The 16,755-nt window shown below is 47.2% G+C and overlaps 1 protein-coding gene across 5 annotated transcripts in view; it reads left to right on the forward strand.

Annotated features, from left to right (window-relative positions):
- PTPRF (protein tyrosine phosphatase receptor type F) overlaps positions 1-16,755 on the forward strand; it is a 381,207-nt gene that overhangs the window by 327,209 nt on the left and 37,243 nt on the right. For all 5 annotated transcript variants that reach the window (XM_030454976.1, XM_030454978.1, XM_030454981.1 and 2 more), the window contains 6 exons: positions 1,034-1,151; positions 3,401-3,979; positions 4,607-4,704; positions 10,511-10,764; positions 11,444-11,534; positions 14,441-14,653. In XM_030454976.1, coding sequence (XP_030310836.1) covers positions 1,034-1,151; positions 3,401-3,979; positions 4,607-4,704; positions 10,511-10,764; positions 11,444-11,534; positions 14,441-14,653 — 1,353 coding nt within the window. The remainder of the gene's footprint in view (positions 1-1,033; positions 1,152-3,400; positions 3,980-4,606; positions 4,705-10,510; positions 10,765-11,443; positions 11,535-14,440; positions 14,654-16,755) is intronic.

The raw sequence follows: 16,755 nt of genomic DNA on the forward strand, positions 1-16,755 counted from the left end.
AACAGCACCTGTCCTCAGTGACTCAATCTTAACCCTCTCCATCTCTGCTCTTCTCCTTGTCTGGAAGGTTAAATAACCAACCCAGAGTCTCAATCTGCTTCCTAACAGCTTCCCCAGCCCCATCTCCAGCCCAGTTGTCTCTTGTTCCCTGACCTGATGGGTTATAACTGTTAATGGCCCCACTTCATTTAACAGCACCCACACATGAACAGAGAGCTGCTGGGAGCTGCTGAGCTTGCTGTGCTTGCTTGTTTGCAGGCCTGGCCAGCTGGGTTTGGCACAAGTCATATTGCCTCTGGAGGGAGGAGCAGTGCTCAGCTCTTTGATCTCAAATTGAAATACGGAGCCATGCCCTCCTCCTGCCCAAAGGAAGCCAGAGCATGCAAGGGTGCTAGCACCCTGCCGAGTCTGCCTTCCTCCCAGACCTCCCACTGTGCAGGATTTTCCTTCTAGATCTTGCCAACCTCTTGCACTGACCCCATCCCATCCTTACAATGCCATGCCCGGCAGGCAGGGTGAAGACGATGCTGTAGTGTTGCAGGTGCTCCCTGCCTGAGGCCCCCCACCCCTGCATTGCCTCTCTCTGCTCCCTGTGGCTCTGCTGCAAGAGAGAACTTTAAAAATTCCCAAATCAGCCCCCAAGAGGTTTCCACAGCCAGCTGAACTGGCTTTTGCCCTGGTTCACAGCTTCACAGTCCTCTTACTCTCAGGCTTGCTGTGGCAGGGTGGCTCTGGCTTCACACAGGACCATCTCTGGAGCAGATCTCTCTCTTGGCAGAAGCCATGGGAGTTCATAGGTCCCTGGGAAGACCAAGTGTTAGAGTCAGGGGTTGAATTAGGCAGGTGAGTGTTGGAGTAGCAGCCATCGTTGTTTGCTGTCTCTGTGTAAGATGTGTGTTTGAGTACGAGGCGCGAGTGTGTCGGTGTGTTGCTGTTGGAGATGCTGACCCCAGTACCCTCCCTTTGCTCACTCTGGTAACAAGTATTTGTTCTTCTCATTTGCCTCTTCTCTGCCTTGTGGATGCACTCCCAGGAGACAGTCATTGGAGGCCTGCTGCCAGAAACCACCTACTCTGTCACAGTCGCTGCCTACACCACCAAAGGAGATGGTGCCCGCAGCAAGCCAAAAGTCATCACCACCACAGGGGCAGGTGAGTGTGGGAAGCAGATGCCACAGCCTCACAGGGTTGGTGGTAAAACCTTCTGAGAGGTACATGGGGAGGGCCAAGGCACCTGTACAGGAAGAAGCAAGAGGGCTGGAGGCACTGCAGAGGTACATACTCTTGTGATCTCCAGCCCTTATTTTCAGTCTTTGCCACTGGATCATCTGAGTGAAGTGCAGCAAACAGATGGACAGACACTGCCAGGGCCTGTGAGAGAGCAATGAAACTCATGAGTTTAAGCTCATCTGCATAGCCCAGAGACCTGGGAAGAGGAAGCCTGAAAGTCCAGGCCCTCCTTCAGCCTTGGAGTCACGGCCTGTCCTTGGCTTGTTTCCATAGGCGAGTGCCATTTTTTGCTTCCTGCAGTGACTGCAGTGATGCCTGGGATGGCCTCTGGCACCGGGGGCTCCTCAGAGGTGCTTCTCAGATCTCCACCCCAGCTGTTACTACTGCTGCCTCCCCAGGCTTACACAGCTGAGCCCAGCTGCTTCTAGAGCCATGGCAAAATCTGGAATGCAACAAATCATGTCATAGGAGTGCTGCGGACACAGCTTCTAGGTCCTGGTTATCCCAGCCAGTTCTGTTCTGCTATCTCAGTAGAAACTTATGCCGTGTGCCTGGTGCAACAGAGGAGACTCAGCTGGAGCAGAGGCACCCAGGAGTTCATCAGGTGTCTTCCTCTGGATGCAGTCAAATTTGCCTTTGGCGGTGGCACCAAGTAGTTGACATTGACTTGTCCTCGATTTCCACTCACTAGACCTGTCCAACAGCTGATAATCCTGCTGCTTCCACACAGCCACACCAGCCACAGGAAAAGTGTTTACCACTTGTTATTATGGGAATGCAGCTTGTGCAAACTGAGAGCATTTTTTCTGGTGCTTTTAAACAAGGAACAGCTTGCCATCTCCTCCGCACTGCATATGGGGAGCTCCAGAGGTAGTTTCCACTGTCACAATCTCAAATGCTGTCTCCCTTGTGCCTCACCATGATGTATGCTCTGTTCATCAAATTGCTACAGCTGTCCTATAAACAGGAAAAGCTTCCTAAACATCCCAGTGTTGTACCGTAAACCAGTGGGTCTTCCCATGTTGTGATGCACATTTAAAGTTAATATTTGGAATGAGCTTTGAAAATAATGTGTCCCTTAATGCTAGCTGCTGTTAGACATTGTATTATGAGTGCAAGGAGGATGGCACTAGCAGTGGAAATGTAATTGTATGTCTCAAATACCTACAAAACCACCCTCAGAGCTGCTTTTGCACAGGCTTGACCTCAAAGGGGAGTGTTCGTATCGCCCTCTGATGGCAAAGTCGGGGCACATTTCTGTGAAATTTCTCTTGGGCTCATCTGTAGGCTCATACATTTCACAACTGTCTGAGGATATTTAGCTAGCTTTGCCTACAATCCCATTTTTACTTTTGTGTCAGTGCCCCCCATCCCTTTGATTCTAAGTATCTCCCCTATCAGTTGATTTGTTTACAAATATGACTGATGTGAAGATGCATGTTTTTTAAATGAAGGAGGTCAAGGTATTAAACCACCAGTTTAAAGCCAACAGTTCCTAACCAGTGACGGCAACACCCCCTGACTTGTGCAGCATAAGCAAATATCCTGTGGAATGCTTGTGTTCACCTCTCACATCGGCACTGACATCATGAATCTGCTCATCAGCTAAACCAAAATGCATTCTGATGGCAAACAGCCCACCCAGCTCTGCTTGCTTCCTCTACAGATGGTAAAACTGCAAGGTTTCAGGATGAAATTTGTCTGCCTCCAGACAGATCAGGGCGCTGGACTCAGGCTTCTGTGTGTCTGTTGTGGTACAGTGTGCTGGGACCAGGGTGGCCTGGTGCTGTGCAGTAACTGGAGTGTCTGAAGACCACTTATTAGGAGGACGGGATTCAGATCTTCTCTGAGATAAATATGGTGCTTTGAGTTACCTTAAAGCTTTCCTGTAAAGGGGGATGAATTTTGGGGCTGGATATGGCTGAATTTTATTTCTTGTTTAGATGGCAGCACATGGGAAAATGGCAGCCAAGAGCTGGCTGGCTCCAGCTTTTCTCACCACTGGATTAGGGTTGGTCTGCCTCTATCCATGTGAATTGTCTGCCATCCTCTTCACTCTATTGTCTGAACTTTCCCATTTTCCTCAATCCTCACGGACTGAGCAGCACGGAAGCGATCCTTCCTTCCCCTCCTTCCAGGCTATAGATGGTCATTGTGTGTTTATGTTGCAGTCCCGGGGAAGCCCACCATGATGATTAGCACGACAGCCATGAACACTGCCCTCATCCAGTGGCACCCACCCAAGGAGATGGTAGGGGAGCTGCTGGGTTACCGGCTGCAGTACAGACGTCTTGATGAGGAAAAGATGAACACGATAGACTTTGGGAAGAGAGACCATCACTACACTGTAACCAACCTGCATAAGGGGGCCACATACCTCTTCAAATTGTCTGCCAAGAACAGAGCTGGACCAGGAGAGGAGTTTGAAAAGGAGATCACTACTGCAGAAGATGTGCCAAGCGGCTTCCCTCAGAACCTGCGTGTGGTGGGTCTCACCACTTCCACCACAGAGGTTGCATGGGATCCCCCAGTCTTGGCAGAAAGAAATGGCAAGATTGTCAACTACACAGTGGTATACAGGGACATAAATAGCCAACAGGACCTGGTTAACATCACCAAGGACACAAGTATCACTCTGACAAATCTGAAGCCCGATACCACTTACGACATCAAAGTGAGGGCCCGCACCAATAAGGGGGTTGGGCCACTCAGCCCCAGCATCCAGTCCCGGACCATGCCTGTTGAACAAGGTAAGTGCCTCTCTAACAAGCCCTGTCAGCAAGCTCTGCCTCCTCCAGGACAGGGACCTTTGTTTCAGTTCATGAGGCTGCTCTCCCCTTTGCTCTGACTAATGAGATCAGGTACTGTGTGACTCCACATTAGTTTGGTGAGGGGAGGCTCAATGAAAGTTTCCTTATAGTTGCCTTTTGAGGGGAGAGGGGCGTTGGTAGTAGCTTAATTGCCTTTGTCACTCCATAAGCACACTTTGCTGTTTTATCTGTACATGAAAGGCTCTTGCTTGATCTGGAGCAGAAGGCTGGATAGGATCATCTGTAGCTCCAGTACCTGAGCACCACTGTTCTTTGATCATGGCAAAGAGCTGAGAGAGTGTGAGTGGAGGGGGGAGAGAGGATGGCTACAGTTCAGCCTACAACTTTCTTTCTGTGATGCTGGAAAGGATAGTAAAAAGCAAAACTCAACTGGAGACTTGGTAAAAGGCTGCTGCTCTTTTCTCCTCATCTCTCACTTCTCTGCTGTAGCTGAACTCATTGACCTCTGCTGCTGTGTTAGACAAAGAAAGACTTGGAGCCCAGCTGCTGCCTGGCTCCCTCCTGGCTTGGCCTTAGAGAGCTCAAATATCTTGTTTTTCATTTCAGTGTTTGCTAAGAACTTCCGTGTCAATGCTGTCATGAAAACGTCTGTGCTGCTGAGCTGGGAAGTGCCTGACTCCTATAAATCTGCAGTGCCTTTTAAGGTAAGGGTAGGGTTCAGAGGACAGGGAGCTCTGGATGTGGCAGTGAGCAGGACAGTGGGAAGCAGTTTCTTGATGTACCACATCATATGTTCAGGCCATCAGGCAAGGGACAAACAGAGCAGGACCACATTGCTCACTGGCCTGGGATCTTGTGGAGTTCAGATCTCCAAGCCCACACTAGGTATCCACTTTTGCTTTTGAGCAACCATTCATGTATGATAGCGTAAAGTAGAGCACACTGCTGCTCGTCCTCCCTCCTCTTGCTCTTCTTAGAACAGAAGGTGGTGTAGTTTGGTTTTTTTATTGCTATCTATTGTGATCAACTGTAGAATAAGCAAATAAGCGCTTGGCTCATGGTAACAAACAAGAGTGAAGAATGTTGGCTGAAGCATGATCAAGTAGTGAAGGCATGTGTTGGGCAGAGAGCAGTCTGAAAACAGGGATCATAATACTTCTGGCTGTTCACAATCCAGCTAGAAACCTGTTACAGCATCCCAAATTACTGATGTTTTTTCCATGAGCAGTTGTAGAGATTGCCCACTGGCTCCTGATCAGTGCTTTCTCCTCCATCAGCTTTCACAAGTATCTTGTTACCTGTTATCACTTGGCTGGAACCTGCTGCTCAGGCTGGCCATTGCAGCTCCATGAACGTTGTTGCACATCATTGTTCTGATGCTTGACTCAGAACTGAAGCGTGAAAAGTTACAAAAGTAAATTAATAACAAAAGATCACCAGGACACACTGGTCTGAAAACCACCCAGTGAATTGAACTAAGAATGACTTCTTCTGCAACATGTCCTGTCTCAAACATCCAGGTTGCCTCTATGAGTTACTTCAGAGCATGAGAGCAGATGCATAATCTCAGAGAGTCAAGGACAGAAGCAGCATCACCCTTCCAGAAGGTGTAACAAGAGTGAGCAGCACAAGATGTGCCAGTGCAGATGGAACTGCTCGCTTTTCTCCGGTACATTTCTGGATGTAGAATCATCCAGCCGGCTGCAGATAACACTGATGATCCGGTGTCTTCCTGCTCTTGTGTATCCCTCAGTGCAGATCACTGATGTGCGTAAGGGACTGGAATGTGCTGGAAATTTCTGCAGATCTCAGTGCAGCCTTCTTCTCTGAAGAAACAAGACCAGCATTGCCAAGAATAATCTTCCACCCAGTCTCATCAGCTACCTGCTGCCTTTGCAAAGATGACCAGGGGTGGGAGCAGTGTGACTTCCCTTCCTTCTTGCATGTGCACCCTGGCATGCTGTGCCTAAAGAAAAAATGCAATGTGTGCATGAGTTGTGTGGGATCCATGGCCAAGGGAATGAGGGGAAGCTCTTGAACTGCATCTACATCAAGTGTGTGAGCACCTCCCCTTCCTTGTTACTCACTCTCCTTGTTTAAATCCTGAAGCTGAATTACCATGATCAATAGAAGACAGTTTTAACTTGCAGAGTTTAGCTGGAGCAGACAAGGCTTTGTGAAGACCTTGTGGTATTCAGAGCTTTCCCAGATGTAAGATACATTGGGATCAGTGTCCAGATGTCTGGCCCCAAGGAGCTTTACGGAACCCTGTTGCTTTGCACTCTGCTGAAGAACCAGTCTGCTTCATCTTGCCTTATTCTTGTGGGCACAAAGCCCACTTCTCTGTCTGACAGAGCAGTGCCAGAAAGGGACAGCATGACCTTTGGAGCATTACTACCACAATGACAGTGGAGTGGTTGGAGTTAACTGCGAGCCACGGGCAATGGTGGAGTGGTTGGAGTTAACTGGGAGCCAGGGGCATAATTCCTTTCTCAGACTTGTAGCTTGGATTGCTTACACAGACAGTGACTCAGGGTCTGCCTCTGCTGCAGATTAACCCTCAGATGACACAGGAGCAGATGGCATTAGCTGCTTGCTAACTGAAGGGTAGTAATGCAAATGAGCATCACAAGGATGTTTCTCTCATAGTGTCTTCTTTCTATTAATATTCCTAGTCTTGCAGACACACATGAGTCAAGACCAGGAGGGTCATCTCCAGGTCACTCCAGGTCACTGACTGTGCCACTTGAAAGGAATCCTTAACCTTCAGGACTTTGTATTTTTATAAACAAGGTTCACCTCTCTCCTCTAATTCAGGCACATGGGATACTGAGGCCAGAGCCTAATACTCTAACTAGCATAGCAGATAAATCTCCATGGGAACAATTAGTATTATCTACACTTGATAAACAGTCTCATGCTAAATCTGTGTCCCAAAGGATGTCATATTCTACTTTAACAGATTTAATTAAAGTAGATATTGTTCTGTCAATGAATAGTGAGGCGCAGGGAGGAGTGGTGCTCTTTTTTTTTTATAGGGGATATTCTGGTACCTTAAGAATTTTCACTGCTACCAAATCAATAATGAAGGTTTGTGTCCTCCTTGGGGAATTTTCACAGCCTCTTCTGGTCCAGGAGATAAATTCCTAGTAAAATGTTGCCCAGCAGTGTGGTGGAGCAGAGGCCCTATTGTCTTCCTATTCTGGTGTGCTTGCTGAATGCTGGTCAGGAGCTTTCATGGAAAGTGCAACATGGATACAGCACTCCTTGGGGAAACTGCACTTTTCTGAGACACATTCTTCAACTTAAAGGAAGAATGCTGTATCAGAAGGTATTTTACAAATGGGGAGACAGAGTAACACCTTTTGAAATTTATTATTACACAGGTTCAGAAATAAACCCTGAGAAGCTGGGCAGAGCTTTCTCACAGTGTATCCCACAGAATGTAGTAATTACTCCTGCCCCCCAAAAAGGCAACCTCATCTACTTCTTCACTGAGTAATTATCATTTACAGTGTTGTAGGCTGTGTGTCTTTCCATCTTTTAGTTCAATATATTCTTTACTGCCTTGAAATCAAACAGCAGACCTTCAGCAGTGACATTTGGACCCACCTAGCTTTGCAAACCATTTCTTTGGGTAAGAGCAGCACACATGACATTTTACAGCAATCCATGGGCTAGTCAGCAATGTTTGGTAGTTCAGAGCCTTTGGGCCAAATTTACTGTTGAATTAAGTAGTTACCAGTGGGTCATGATGCAACTTGTAAACAGCATTCCAGCTTGAGCTCACAGACATCTTCAGCTGCACAGAAATGTGTTTCTGAGCCCTTACGTTATTGTAAGGTATTGGTAGAGGCCGTAAATAATGGTGCATAACATTTGAGAAGAAAATTTGTTATGGCAGGTAAAAGACCCCGGAACTGCCACAGCAACTGTGAAAGGGAGTGGGGGATGGTAGAGAGTACTTCAGAGGAGCATTGCAAATGCCAATTTCTCTGTCTTTGAACACAAATTTCTGTGCATGGCAGCAAGAATAATCATCTAGGGTCAGGATTGAATCAAGGACTATTTTCTGGCCTTTTCGAGTGCAGAGCAAGCAAGGAAACTCTGAACTTAAGTGCCTAACCATCTCTTCTGCCTCCTCTTGCTCTCAGAGAACATCTATGTCCCCAGCAGATGCCTCATGTGCAGGCAGTTCGTGGGCAAGTGGCTTCTCTGGGGCCCAGGCAAAACCAGTTGGTGATACCTTTATTAGGGAAGACTTCATAATGAGAAATCTCATCTGAAAGGCAACAGAACTTCACAAAGGGCATTGCATCCTTCCTGCATAGCTCCTAGTGTTGGAAGTTTGGTTTTGTTCAAGTATGAAGCTCATGAAGTGATATGCTGCTGCTCCCTCAGGACACCCCTGAGGTGCTTTCATTGGGAATACCTAGACCTGCACTACTGCAGTATAAATTTAAGCAGCACAGCTGCTAAGACAACTTGAAGTCCAGCACTCCTGTCTTTGCTGTGCCTACTTCTGTGCAGAGCAGGGTGAAGTCTGCCACCCAAATCTCTGTTATTTCAGCACTATAACAAACATTTCTTCATTTTACCTTTTTCACTTACATTAGCACTCATTTTATATGTCTTTGAAAAAAAGGAATTAAAGTCTAGGAGAAAATATATGAAGAGGATTCATACAGAGAAAACTCCCTCCAGCCATCCTACCTTTGACAGCCCTTCCTGCACATCAGGCAGCTAGCAAGGGCTTTGTCCCTACAAACCTCTATTATTTAAGTACTTGGGACTTATTTTTGCATTTCATCCCTGTAGACTGAAGCATAGCAACAAAAAAGACATTGTATCTCTCCTCCATTGCTGTCTCTTCACTGCTGTTCTGTTACCTGTTGAGAGTGTCCGTTTAGCAGCAAAAAAGCTATCCTGATCTCCATGCAAAGTGACATGAAGAGGATTTGAAGCCTGCTGTGGCTATTACTTTTGGGATAACACAAAAGAAGAGCTGTAAATTCCAGGTCTGCCCTGGTCCCTGTGCTCTGCTGGTCCTTCAGATCTCTTTCAAGGGCCTCCCTCCTCCTCTCAGCTCCAGCACTAATACTAGAGCAGTGCTAATCAGCTGCCCTTATCCCAGTGAGCTGGCAGCATTCTACAGCTTTCTGCCACCTACTAAAAAGGTGACTTGGAAGGAAAGTTTGGTCCCTCCCTTGCTGCCTGTGTCAGACTGAATGGTGGGCTCAGCTGGCGAAAAATCTGGTTCACTTCAAGTAATTTTTCTTGTGCAGAGCTGTCCTCTCTCTGAGGGCTACTGTTGGAAGGAGGACATTTTACTGTGTGGTCTTTGCCTGTGACACATAATAGCTGCCATGGTTTTACATGCTGCTGCTCAGCCATTGCCAGTTTTTGGCATGCTGTGTCTCTGCACTGCTCTCAGGAATCCAGCACTCCCCTGCCATGCTGGACTGTCGCCAAGTGGAAGCAAACATGCTGGTTTATCACAGCTGGGGCACAACCTCTGGTCTCTCTGGTTCTCTATACCACATTTATCTCTGTCTCCCGGCACTGTTTCTGGCTTTGCAGAGGCAGCACCCGAGGTTTCAGGGTACATAGGTTGTTCCAGCCAGGACTGGGAACGAGGTTCTCAGAGCAGACGGGCTGTTTGGTGTGGCTAATCCAGCAGTGCCCGTGGCTCCTGTGCCCTGGGGGAGATAAGGGTCCTGCATAACTGCAACAGGGAGAAAGTGTCATTAGCTGAGGGGCTGGTGGTCCCAAAAGGGGAAGTTGTGCATGGGGGGCTGCCCCAGGCACCAACAGCTCTGCTCTGCCCTGCCTGGCAGCCCCTCGCTGGAAGCACAGCAGCAAAAAGCAGTGTTGATCTCCTGCCCGTGGCTGGTGCAGCACCAGCATCTGTTGTCATGGCAACAGGGTGTCACACCTGCAGAGCCACTGTTTCGGGTACCAATGTGTGAGTCCTATGCAGGATTTGTCAGATCATTGGTGAGGCGTGTAACCCCCCTCCAGTCACACTGCTGGAAGGGGGTTGCTCTGCATTAACCATTCGATCAGGCATCAGCTGGTAGACACCAATTTAAAGCAGATGGGATTTTACACCAAAAAACATATTGTGTGTCACAGCCTCATGAGATAAGAAACACAGACCCATTCATTTCCACATGAGGGCAAAGCACAGCCATCTGGATTCATCCCCTGAACTGGTGCTGAAAAGCAATGTGTGTGGCACTGCCAGACTCGCTGCTGGTGCCAGCCACCCAGGCTTTGCTGAGGTGACTCTCTCTGCTCCCTTGCTGCAAGGCACAGGGAGCACGGTTCAACCCTCTGCTGGGGGTTGCTCTTCTTTAACTGAAGATTTATGGCTGTTTACACAGAACAGTAGCTGAACCACCTGAGGGAGGGCCTAGAGCCAAATTGTCATTGCTAAGGCTGCTATTCTGAGTGTGAGTTTTCATCAGCAGCTGTCAGCTGAGTGTGCGTGTCTTTTTCCCATTTCAGATTCTGTACAATAGCCAGAGTGTGGAGGTGGATGGCCATTCGATGAAGAAACTCATAAGTGACCTCCAGCCAGACACGGACTATTCTTTTGTGCTGATGAACCGTGGGAGCAGTGCTGGGGGTCTCCAGCATCTTGTCTCAATCCGCACTGCTCCTGATGTCTTGCAGAGCAAGCCCATTGCCACCAACAAGTACATACAGGAAGGAAAATTCACACTCACCCTTCCCAAAGTCCAGACCACTGTGCCAGTTAGGTAGGTGCTGTACCTGGGGGGAGGAGGCAGGGTGGGAGGCTAGAGATCGGGAATAGAACAGGGAAGACCTTCCAACCTGTGGGCTTTGGAACATGGGAGTGAATTGCTGAGCAGGCTACAGTACAGAGCCAGACATTTACCAGTAACATGGGATCACTCAGCTGGCTCTTTCTGAGCAAATATTTATGTACAATAAAATTAAGACAATTCTCTGACAGTTTGCCCTCACTCTGGTGGGCATACTCCAGATGCTAACAGCAAAAGCACAGTTGAGGATCAGGAGGGACTTTCTCTGACACTGTATAATATCCTTTAAATAAATAATGCCTAAAGCCTCAAGGAGATTAAAAAAGCAAGTTTGTGGAAGTCTTATTCGTTACTGTGATATCCTTGTGCTGAAGCACAATTCCCTCAGGGTTCTTGCTACAATCCGATTACATAAAATGTCCTTCTCACAGCTCCTACACCACCCTCTGGAGCTGAGTCTGTAGATCTTCATTAACCTAATGAGTGCTAATGGGAGTCTTCTCTGGTGCAGCTGGAAAACCAACCTCTTCTTTATTGAACCCTTTTGCAGCTTCAAGGGTGGGGAGAGGAGCAGGTTGTCCTTGACAGGCATATATTATTCGGTGACCTTCCAGGAATGTGACTTATTTCTGATGCTTTCCTTCTGTCCCAGGTGGTACTACATCGTGGTTGTGCCAGCTGATCAGAGCACCAGCAGCCCAACTGCTCGGTGGCGGACACCTGATGAGATGGAGCTGGACCAGGTAGGAGTCTGTAGCAGCTGCTGTAATGGAAGCTGCTTCCAGCTGGTCCAACATGCTTTGCCCAGGCCTCCTGGCAACAGCATGGGTGGAGCAACATAGGTGCAAGCAGTACATAGATAGGGGGCTGTGGGACATGAGGTGCCCACTCAGCCTTTGTTGGCTGGTGACAGCATGTAGGAAGGAGGCTGGAGCCAAGCAAGGGAAGAGCCACCTCCAAAAATGTGCCTCATGGGGGACCACACTTAAAGTGTCTCAAGAGTTCTGACCAGGACAGATCCTGCCTTAGGTTATGTACTCTTTGCAGCCTTTTTTAGCTAAAGCAACCATGCTGATTTTGAAAACAAGCTGGGAGAGAAAGCTATTGTTCTCAGTCTATTAGGCTGTTCTGTCAGGATGCTTTCCCAGGATAGGAGCTAAGCCCACAGTTTGAATAAGGACTTTACTCTGATATCTAACAAAACCTTCAAAGTTCTCTTCATGTTTACTTGTTAAAGGCTTTTAGCATTCACCAACCCATTTACCCCAAGATGCAGCTTACTCTGTGCAAGAGTCTGCCAACATTAGTAGCATGGCACATGTGCAGGTGTCAGAAGAGTCACAAAGAACTTGTGGGCTCTTTCTTCGCCACATACCACCACCCCCAAATTAATAAAGAAAAATTCCAGGAAGTTATACACAAAAGGGTCCATTAATAGGAAAAACTTGCAAGCCTGAAGCACTTAGAAATTATGGAGTGTTAAAGCTGACTTGCTTATCATTAATCTGTAATTACATGATTGCAGTCATTTCCATGGGGCCCCAGCTGACACTTTGTATGGGTGTATCTGTTCTGCACGTGAAGCAAAATTGTGTGATGGAGAACCATCATCTTTAGGTCTCCTACATCATTTCATTGCAGAAGTTTAAAGATGTCACAAGAAATAGAAGATTAGGATAAGAAAAGACTATTTGGTTTTGAGCTTTAGGTGGTTGAAATCTGTCCAGAGAATTTGTTTCTATCTCTGTTTCACCCAGTTCTGGGCAAATTATTTAGAACAAAATTTTCATTAGCAGCTACTGTCTTGCATCTTCACTTTTTCAGGAGGGCTCAGTTTGAGATTCTGGAGTCTCATTTGCAAAGCCTAAGCATCCCCAGCTGCAGAAAAAGTCAATAGGAGCTCTGCTGGTTACAGTCAGTGCTATAAAAAAAATACTAAGTTTTCTTTAAAAACAAAACAAGCCGATGTCTTTTCAATTTGACATTCAAAATTAGTGAACATTTTTAAAATTAATGTCTCTGAGTCTCTGTTCTCCATCTGTAAAATTAGGATAATCGTTTTCATCTCACCTCATATGGGTGTTTGGAAGATAAGATCGTTAATGTTTGTGAAGCACTTGTAATATTATAGTGATCAGCACCATAGAAAAGCCCATGAGGAAATTATTAATTTTGTCTTCAGAACTGGATTTGAATAGTAAGCAATAAGCAAGGCCTCGGGCTGCATAATGCAAAGAAGAAAACAAAATACGGAATAGCTTCTCTTTGATTAAGCACTGTCTGTCCTGTGTATCGAACAAAGCTGGAGGGGTTACAGAAAAGCCAGTATGTAACCATGCAGTCAAGGGTTGTAACACAAAACACATATGTAACACAGCTGAATTAATTTTGCACAGCCAATATTAATTTTATAATTTTTCAGAATCTTAACTTTGCAATTTTTTTGGTGCAGCCTTTTGGGGTGTGTGTTACACATATAGGTGGCAGTAGCATCCAGCAACCTCAATCTCAACTGGACCCCTCTAATTTCATGCACATACAGCTGTGCCAAAGAGCCTAGCTGAAATTGCAGCCTAAGTCAAGAGATGGGTGTAAGGAGCAAACTCCATGGTCCAAAGAATGTCTTTCTGCCTTTTCTCCCTGCAGTTACAAGGATTTTTTTGAAACTGGAATTTCTCCATTCCTTTCTTTTTCTTTATTTTCTTAATTATATTGCAATGACAAGCTACAGCTTTCCTAAAGTCTGCCAACATGAGTAGTCATAACAGGGCAAGGATGAGTTATCAAGGGGAAAGAGTGGGGTGTGCTTCACCCAGCTTTTCCTCTTCAGAGGGAGAGAGAGCTCAACTCAGCAGCCTGGCTTTGTGTGGACTGTCCCCAGCCCCACTGACTGTCCCTGTCTGCCCTGACAATGCTGCAATGATACATTTGTGTGTGAAATGTATTTCATGCCTCCTTCTTCACTTTAAATTAGAATTTCTGTTCCAAGCCTGATACTCGTTTTTATTCATTAGAAAAACATCTTTAAACATCTGAGAGTCTTTCTTAGCAGTGTAATTGAATTTTTGTGTGTTTATATCCTTTTTCATGATTTTGTGGCTGACTATGAAATTTGCCATTTTTGCTCTGAACATCCCATGAAATCTGTTATCATTCTGTGTGATTCACACAAAGCTCTGTCTGCAACCCAACAGCAGGTGAAATATTGAGGCACTGACAAAAAGGAAAGCCACAGCAAATGTCACTTTTTCCTTGTACATCAGTGTCAGCTGTAATTCATGTCCAGTGTTTACAGAGTATGAGTTGCTGTCCATACCAATATTTGGGCTACAGCATGTGGCCCAGTTCCCTTGCAGCTCACTGGGATGTGTTAACTCAGGATAACAAGCACAGCCAGGTCTTCTGAGCCCTAACATTGACCTTGTCACTATCCCAGGGCTCAGGACTCTCCCAAAGGTGACCTTATGGTCAGAGGTGCTTGCAGTGAGGGTCTGCAGACAGGTACCCCAGCAGTGCATCCCTTTCATCAAACCCTGTGTCTTTTCCTCCCTTCCCTTCCACCCCGCTGAGTCCTACAACCAGTAAGGTGACAGCATAAGGTGGTGTCATGCTGGGCGAAGCAATAGTAATGCACCTTGTTTGTCCCCAGCTGCTGGAGGCCATAAGCCAGGGGAGTCAGAGCAGGCGCCAGCGACGCCAAGCAGACAGACTGAAGCCCTACATTGCTGCACAAGTGGATGTGCTGCCTGAGACCTTCACCCTAGGGGATGAGAAGAACTACAAAGGTTTCTACAACAAGCCCCTGTCTCAAGACCTGAGCTATCGCTGCTTTGTGCTGGCTTCCCTGGAGGATGGAGACACGGTAAGGATTTTCTGCTAGGGGGGCACAGCCTTTCCTAGCAGAGCTGAGGTGGGCTGTGTGCAGGCAGGGTGAGCAATTACTTCAAGTTGAGATGATGGAGTTTTCTCTGAAGAGAGAAAACTGAGACTGCATAGCTGGTCCCAACAAGCTGAAACAACCATGGGAGCTGACATGTTAAATGGTGTGTTTGGAGGGAAATGGCACGTATGTTTGAAGTAATAGATGAGAGTGGAGGGCAGTCTCAACATGCCTATTCTATACAAGCTCAGTTGTGACTTCCTGGGCTGCACCCAGAACAGAGCTGGACACTGAGTTGGGATGGGATAGGTACTGGTTCTGCTTTGGTGACTGTGGTGACAGTGACTGGAAAACAGCCCCTGGAAATCCCACCCTGTACAAAAGCTTCTGCAACAGGGAGCTTCTCCTGCAAACCTGCTTTCACAGGCCCTACTGTGGCCGGAATCTCACTTCCAGATAACATCTGGAGAAGCAAACCTGCATCCCATCACAGTGGGTTGTCAGCAGAGCAAAGCTGCACTCTTGCCTGTTCCGTAGGGTTTCTTGCTCCTGTGTCCCTCCTTGCTAGAGGTAAACAAACAGGCCATGGCTTTGTCAGCAGTGTGATGCCCTGCATGCAGCTCCAGAACACGTGAGGGGGAAGGGAGCAGCTGATGCAATAAGCAGGTAGCAGCATGGTGAGACCTGTGCATCAGTGTCCAGTTGTAAACAGAGGGCAGGAGTGGTTGTGGTGGCTGTAGCAGCGTCCAGTATGTAAATAATGGAAATAATAGAGATGCACAGAATCCTTTGGTTGGCTTCCAAGCTTTGCCTTCCTTCCTCGGCCTCATTTTCTTGTAATGGCTCATTAGGGCTGGTCAAGCTCTTCATTACTCATCCAGCTCACATGTTCTTGTGGTAAAACGTGCACACTGATGAGAGGAGAGTCACAGATTAACAGCAAGGTAAGGCAGAGGCCTCTGGATGCACTGCCCTGGCAATCCCTGTTTAGAAGAGATGACCTTAATAGGTCATTCCAAATTACCATGATCTCCACCCTAGCAGAGATTTGCCACAGCCCTCTAGTGAGCTACCAGCTGGCAGTGATTACACCTGCTCCTACAGACCTACTCTGCATCCTCCACTGTGTTGCATCCATTTTCATTTAAGGCATGAGGAGTCTGTCCAACGCTGTGCACTATCTCCCCCACTCAGCTCCTCTTGAGTTACTTGCTGTGTCTCTAGTGTCAGCAGGCAAGTGTAACATTGCCATTCTTCAAAGGCAAAGGTGAGCATGGTTGAAACACCATCTCTGAGAGCAGGGGCACCTGCACCTCTCAGTCTGCCTTTGGAAATGTCACTGAGATAACAGTCCCCTGATCTCTTCTGCTTCTGTCTTCTCTTGGAAGATGGCATCTGCAAAGCGTGTCTGAAAAAATATGAATCTTTGCCGCTTGCATAGAGCTTTGGAGTTGGACACACATGTGACCATGCTGCACACAACATCAAGCTGTGCCCACCTCCCCCCCTAGCCCTAATGCAGCTTAAACTTTCTGGGTAGTCAAATGCGAAGCCTTTGTGCCTTCCTCAGAGAAGCCACTTGCCCATACAAAGGGGAGCTCTGGACCTTCTTCCCCTTCCTCTCATCACCAATGTGGTATCTTCTTGTCTCTGCTGTGCTCAGGCAGAGCTGATGCTGACACCCTGCTCTGTTGTTTTAACTGGACAAGGGGGTGTAGAAATATGAATATGCCAATGATGGGTTGCAGTGATTCTTTGCAGACTTGCACTAAGAGCAGAGCTGAACCACAAGCCAGCAGCCATCTAAGGCTCACTGTATGAGGGTCTCATATGGATGAAAGGCTTCACAGACCAAAGTAGCAACCAGCCCCCATGCTCCTCCTCCAGCCAGTAACATCTCTGACCACTGATAAAATCTGAGGAGAGTAGCTAGGATGCTGCATCTGTGAATGCTGCCAGAAGGATGGCAGAGATAAGAGCATTTTCTGTACTCCAGGCATGTTTGAAACCAGGCTGTCTGGGATCAAGGGCACCTGTGAAAGGAGATCAAGGTGTGCATTTGTGTGACACCAGCACTTTTGATT

Source organism: Calypte anna, chromosome 8 (genome assembly GCF_003957555.1).
Source record: "Calypte anna isolate BGI_N300 chromosome 8, bCalAnn1_v1.p, whole genome shotgun sequence".
In the NCBI taxonomy this organism is placed as follows: domain Eukaryota; kingdom Metazoa; phylum Chordata; class Aves; order Apodiformes; family Trochilidae; genus Calypte; species Calypte anna.